Here is a 7,286-nt window from a genome sequence, read left to right as displayed (position 1 = left end):
TTCTTTTTCTGTAGAACTAATTCAATTTAATCTTTTTATAATAGATTTCATATATTCGTTGTCGAGATATAATTTTCAATTATTGTACACTGTAATATATTAAAGAAAACGAAAATGCTTTCTGCATTATCTGAAATAGATATACACATACACAGACATGTGTGTGTGTGTGTGTGTGTGTGTGTGTGTGTACACGTTTAAATAAATACGTTTAATACTTTTCATTAAATTAATTCTTACCCCGACAAAAACTTCATGCGACGACACAAAAAAACCACCTATTGATAATACGCTTGGCTTCATGCTTCTTGTTAAAGCGAATAACAGGAGTTTTTGAGTTCTAATGGAAAGAGCATAAAAGGGTATTTGACATCTGTACAAAAAATTAATTAATTAATATATATATAATATATATATATAAAAGATTAATATATATGTAATATAAATAAAAAATTAATATACATATATACATAACAAAAATTTTATATAAAAAATAATTGATTTGTTCCCGATTAAGAAAATCAAATCATAGATAACAATTAATATGATATTTATTAATATCGATTAAGGTCAACGTAAGATTCGTTTTAAATATAAAAATATGATATAAAAAGATCAAAGAAAAAAGAGAGAGAGAGAGAGAGAGAGAGAGAGAGAGAGAGAGAGAGAGAGAGAGAGAGAGAGAAAAGAAAAGAAAAAATAAATATTCGATAAAATCCTTACAATTCTTTGAAAGTTGCGTTGCTGTGATTTATAAGCCTTTGTCCATAATAAAAATTAGCATATATCGTAAATATAGAGCTGATGATATAAATAATTTCTTCGATTATTTTGATATTATTTTTCAATGTCGATGATAATTGAAATATCTGGAAAACAAATCGCATATATCACGCATTAATATGGATTGAAAAAGAATTAAAAATATTTATCTAAGTAAAGAGATATTTTACGAATGGTAATATTTTAATTTAGACCGATCATTTACTTGAAATTTTTTATAAACTTTAATTAGAAAAAATAAAATAAACAATTCATAACTATTAAAGGACGAATTGATTAGGGAATTGATGATATTTACTTTTTTTTCCTTTTTTTTTTTTTTTTTGGATTTCTAGATTACCTATTAATTTTTCTAATATAAGGAAAAGATGGCAAAAGATAATAATTAAATAAGTAAAAGATTATAGCGAGCTAATTAAATCATTTAAAAAACACGAACAGGCGTATGTGTGCGTGTTTGCGTTTGAATATTTAAGTTTATGAAAAGAAATTTTTTATCTATACGTAGGAAAAACAATTATCAAATTTTATATCGAATGTAATTATCATATATGATAAACAATCATTATATTTTATCATAAATTATAATAATTATCATATATTTATTACTCACATAAAGGAAATCAAAGACGATGAGAAACATAGCTAAGAAAATTAGAAGTAGATATGTGATCTTGGAAAAATTATTTAGCATATTGACAAACCTTGAAGAAAGAAAAAAAGAAAGAAAAAGATAAAATATAAATCAATATATTAAATTATGAAATTCATCGTGAACATATTGGTTGGCTCATTTATATTCCGTATAAACTAAAAAGAAAAATTAATTCGGACTAACTCCGTAACTCTTCTGTAACGAATAATAATGTCGATTATCCAATTTAATTCTTCGTTGGGTGTTCCATCGAACTGAACAGTTTTTATATATTTCTGATTCATAAATGGTTGTCGTATTTTGAGCCTGCAATAACTATACGTTTATAAAATAGCATAATTTAATTTAAAAGAAATATATTTTACATGATTGATCATATACATTATAACACTAAATTGACTGCATGCGTGTTGTACTACTACCAAATATGATGAAAGACATATACCAGCTATCATCATCAATAGATAAATTGCTATTATTTGATAAATAAGCAAAATATAATATAGTAATCCTGCTTTTGTAATATTAATATTGATGGAAAAGGGTAAAAGTAAATCAACGTTGTCCAATGCACAGAAATACAATAAAATATTTAAAATACACGGTGATATCAACGAAATGGCATAAAGATTGTAGGTAACTGCAAAAATTCGAGAACATAAATACATAGACGTGTGTGTGTGTGTGTGTGTGTGTGTGTGTGTGTGTGTGTATGTGTAAATGTGTAATTTATATTTATAGTTATTAGCATAATCTTTTTCATACTTACCTATAACTACTAACGTAAAAATTTTGCTTTCTTCCGTATATTTATTCATAAGATTTAATTCATCCTCATTGGACGTTAGTTCGCAATCGAGCTTAAAGTGAGCAAAAATTGATTTCATCTGATGAATAATATTTGTTTATAAATGTCAAGCGTATCTTTAATAAGGAATAATAAATGAAATATAAGATAAATGTTACGTGCCGTTACGAAACTAAAATAAGTTGTACTATAGGTACATATAAAGCATAGAACAGTAAATGTTTTCTGAAGCACAGTGACTGTCAATTGAAAATTAATGTCTGATATAAATAATTGATATAACTGAAATTGTAAAATATTAGTAACGATTCGATGTGGTAATACGGTTAATGACATTTTTAAAAATAATTGATATATATATATATATTCATTAAATTAAATGATATAAAACAATTTTCAATGATAAAATCAATTCAACGAATATTAACAAAAATTAATTTATAACAATAATATTAAATTAATATTTTTTTCCAAAGAAAATATCTCACGAATAAAACTTATTAATAAAGTTATTAATTTAAAAGAAAAAAGAAAAAAGAAAAAAAGGAAACAAAAATGATTATATTACGATATTCTCATCGATGACGTAAACATTGACCTGATATAAAATCATTGGTAACGAGTATAAAGTTATACTGCAGATAAAAAGCAATTGCTCGTATGAATTTTTTTGATATGGACGTAGACCCATTACAAATTGAACCACTTTATACGAAAAGAGAAAGTGCCGTTCGTAGTAGTTTAAACCTCTCAATGACATTTCGAACTAAACGCATCTAACGTTAAAAGTTATCAAAGTAAAAAAAAAAAAAAAAAAAAAAAAAAAAAAAAAAAAGAAAAAAAAGAAAGAAAGAAAGAAAAAAAAAGAAAAAATAATTTCAATAATTCTTCTTCATTGCGCATTCTTGTAATAACTATAATAACTCTTCATTAAATATTCCATACCATAATTTGTGTACTGTAGACAATGACATGAAAATAATACCATAATGATCGGATCAATAATACGCAACCCTAGAATATATCTCTCTTATAGACATATTCGTGGTATTGGACCCTTCGCGATACGACTATATAAACATAAATACGAAAACAGTTGGTTGTTCCCAACGATTAAATAACATACCCCATTCCATTTATGGCCGAAGCCATGCGCAGAAGCGTTTGTTGACTATAACAATAATCAGTCGTTGTCCGACCACGGTACAGGACACGTCGTTCAGCAGACGTTGTATTATTTCGAGCAATAAGCCCTTTAAATCCAATCGATTTACGATTAACGACACGTTTCATCTTATTGTGTTTTTTATTAAAAATAAAAACAAAAAAAAAAAAAATCTTTAATAACGCGATGATATAATACAAGTTTCAAGTGATTCATTGTGGTTCTCTTCGAATTAGAGACACACACACACACGCTTAAATATATGTGGAATGAGATATAATAAATGAAATTTGTAAGAAAAGAAAGAAAAAAAAAAAAAAAAAAAGGGAAAAGAAAGATGTGCGTCTAAATTCTTCATCAACAACAGTTGCTATTAAAAATTTTATACAAGTGAGTACGTTCTTTTGTATTCGTAGAATAAATAGATTGTAAAGGATAATAATAATTTTTTTGTTTTTTTTTTTTTTTTTTTGATGTTGACGAATATTCGTACTTCAGAATTATTGCAAACGGAAATACTTTTTTTTATTAATTATAAATAATAAAAAGTTTGTCGTTAACTCGATGCAATTCAAACGTTACGATGCGCTACGATTTAACGCTATTCAGGAAATATAAAAATAATTATTTCCCAATAATTACAAGATGGTAGACGTTTCTTCGATTTTGTAATACTCAAAGACATGCGCACTAAATTCTATCGATCTCAATTTTTCTCAGTCGCTTTGGAAGGACGGTATTGGACAAACATTATAATCAATAATACGTTGTACCTGGTGAACTAATCGTCCAATCGATTTTATTCGCGTGAAAGTTATTTACGTTTCTAAGAGAAAATAAAACGTTTGGATGTGAAAAATAAAAACAAATTTTTTGTTAATAAATAAAAGTCATTTTGTTAATAAATAAAAGTTTTATATATATATATATATAAAAAGAAGAAAATTATGCATCGTTAATATTTAAAAAATTCGCTATATTCAATACTAGTAATTATAATTTTGCATTAATAGAAGAAAACAAAATCTGAATAATAATGAATAATGATACTCTAAAGATTTTTATTGGACAAAATGAAATGACATTAATGTATACTGCGGTACATCGATGCGAACGAAAATGCTTTTTGCATTAACTGAAACAAAAGATTCTTATTTAGCATAATGAAATATAATATTTAATAACGATAATTTATCGTTTACTTACCCCAGCGAATATTACATGTGACGATACGAATATTCCTCCGATTGAAAGCACGCATGGCTTCGAACTTGCTAATATCATAAATAATAGCAATTTTTGAACTCTGATTGAAAGAATGTAGAAGGGTATTTTACAACTGCAAAATAATATTTGATCTTTCATACAATATATAATTTAATCTCATATAATAATAATTTAATTTAATAATTTCTTTTTTTTTTCTTTTTTTTTAATTTAAACTCGTTTCGAAATGTAACTTTTTAAATTTAATATTACATGTCATTATAGTTAAACAAGAAATCAGTGAAATAAACGTCCCGTATTATTCAAGAGAAATCTTACAGTTCATCGTGTGCCTTTACGCTATGATTAATGAGCATTTGTCCAAGATAAAAAATAATAAATGTAACAAATATAGAGCATGCAATGTAAAAGCTACATTCGATTAATCGGCTTATATTTTTCAATAACGTTGAAACGTGAAACACCTGCAAGAAAATTATTGATATGATAATATTATTTTATATCAAGAGAGAAAGAGAGAGAGAGAGAGAGGGATATGTTTTAAATTCCTTTTTTGCAAACGATTTAAAAAAAGTATAAACTGTAGCAAAAAATATATTAAATCTTTATAATTTAGTTTATTGGCGCGTCCGTAAGAAAAATATTATATTGATAAATTAGAAAAATTATCAATTGATTGCCAACTATTCGATTTTATATATTTTGATTAAAAAAAAAAAAAAAAAGAAAAAAAAAAGAATACCATTTATTTCTTAGTAAAAATAAAATTTTATAATAATAATTGCATGTATGCGGAAAATAATTTCAGAACGTTCGTTCTGTTTAATATTAACAAATATTATATTTACAATAGAATAATTTTTTACCTTTCTTTTTATAAAAAAAGAAAAAGAAGATAAAATGAAATTTCAAATGTATCTAAGGATATGTCAATGTATTATAACTTCAAAATTACTTTTCGTTACAGAATATAATCGTACCGATAGAAACAAATTTGACGAATTTTCTAATTCCATAAATAATAACTTACATAAAGAAAATCCAATATAATGAAGAGCATAATAAGGAAAATCTCCATTAAGTAAATTCTCTGTACGATAGAATTGAGCAAATCAACGTATCTTAAACAAAAATAAAATAACGAATTAATACAATAAAAAAAAAAAAAAAAGAAAAGAAAAGAAAAGAAAAAGAAAAAAATAATAATAATAAAAAAATACTCCATGTTCCTTTTATAACGCTCTATTATGTCCACGATCCAATCGAATTCGTTCCAAATTTTATTCCTACACCGAGTATTATAATTAAATTTTTGGGCCTCCCGAAAGGGTTGACGAATTTTCAATCTGCAATAAGTATCTCGTTAAAATGACATTTAAATATATTATAATATACGTTTCTAATTAATTATGATATAAGTATATTATATCTTATAATTAATATATTTTATACGTTTCATAATTATATTAATATTATAATTATGATATAAGTTTCTAAATTAACCGCATACCTTATAACCCTTAATTGCCAACACGCGTGCTGTACAAATACCAAATATGTTGCAAAACATACAATTGTTAAAGTTATTGATATATACATTCCTGACGTTTGATAAATAAGCAAACAGTAATATATCGGGCCTGGGTTAAAAACGTTATTAACAAATATGGGTAAAGTTAAATTAACATTTTCTGATGTACCAATGTAATACCAGAAAACATTCAAGTAGCAAGGAGATATCATTGCGATAAAATACAAATTCAAGATTACTACAAGAAAATATTAAAAAATTTAGTTATGATATTTCATATCTGTATTACGTATAAATTTTCACGTCCTTACCCACGATATAACGCGTATATATTTCACTCCTTTTAATGTATCTTTCCATAATATCGAATTCATCTTTATTCGACAGCCGCTCGTAATCGTATTTCAGATGAGAAAAAACTAATTTCATCTGAAAATAAAGTACTATTTCTACGTGTTTAAATATGTTTCTTTATACGACGGAAAAAGATAAATTATAAAAAAAAACAACAACAACAACAACAACAATAATAATAATAATAATAATAATAATAATAATAATAATAATAAAACGAACTTGTACGTATTTAAAGTAAATATTACTGTAAGTAAACAGAAAACATGTAGTTGCTAATATATACTGGAGTATTTTGATAGTTGTTACCATGGCGACTTCTGAAAAAGCCAGCTGATAAAACTGAAGTCAAAAAAACGCTTATAAAATTTCACTGTGGTTATTCTGCGAGTTCTTGAAACAAATAAAAAAAGAAAATAAAAAAAAAAAGATTGTACATAACTATTCCACATAATTTGAACACAAAAATACTGTTCACATACATATCGTTTAACGTAATTCGCCCGAAGCACTGCCATTTCGAAACGAACCACTATTACTTGAAATTAATTAGGGAAAAAAAAATTACACTCAATATAACAATAACGATTATAATAATTCTAATAGATATAATCGTATATTCATTAAAGAAGAATACATTTACTTGATGTGCTATCCCTGGAAATACGTAAGCAATAATTGTACACACTTGAAACAGGAGATCGTTTGAACATTGATAAGGTCGCAAACCCATAGTATATTGGAAAAATTTATTCGAAAAAAG

At 25.3% G+C, this 7,286-nt stretch overlaps 1 protein-coding gene across 1 annotated transcript; it reads right to left on the bottom strand.

The window, feature by feature from the left end:
* Positions 1 to 4,456: 4,456 nt before the first annotated feature.
* LOC122633830 lies at positions 4,457 to 5,753 on the bottom strand. The gene is made up of 4 exons (XM_043822229.1): positions 5,669 to 5,753; positions 4,957 to 5,102; positions 4,618 to 4,750; positions 4,457 to 4,546 (listed from the first exon to the last, which is right to left on the bottom strand). The coding sequence occupies exons 1-4, from the start codon at positions 5,714 to 5,716 to the stop codon at positions 4,496 to 4,498; spliced, it is 378 nt and encodes a 125-aa protein (XP_043678164.1). The 5' UTR covers positions 5,717 to 5,753; the 3' UTR covers positions 4,457 to 4,495.
* Between the last annotated feature and the right edge of the window lie 1,533 nt (positions 5,754 to 7,286).

The sequence above is a fragment of the Vespula pensylvanica genome, chromosome 13, assembly GCF_014466175.1.
Source record: "Vespula pensylvanica isolate Volc-1 chromosome 13, ASM1446617v1, whole genome shotgun sequence".
Classification (NCBI taxonomy): domain Eukaryota; kingdom Metazoa; phylum Arthropoda; class Insecta; order Hymenoptera; family Vespidae; genus Vespula; species Vespula pensylvanica.
The sequence above is the reverse complement of the archived record's forward strand: the minus strand, read 5'-3'. Positions and strand labels throughout refer to the sequence as shown.

Bases quoted from the DNA above. Each gene is read 5' to 3' on its own strand.
- LOC122633830 (XM_043822229.1), bottom strand. From the start codon at position 5,716: ATGGAGATTTTCCTTATTATGCTCTTCATTATATTGGATTTTCTTTAT. The intron at 5,103-5,668 runs GTAAGTTATTAT...ATTTTCTTGCAG, and splicing joins TTATATTGGATTTTCTTTAT to GTGTTTCACGTTTCAACGTT. The intron at 4,751-4,956 runs GTAAGATTTCTC...ATTATTTTGCAG, and splicing joins GTAAAGGCACACGATGAACT to TTGTAAAATACCCTTCTACA.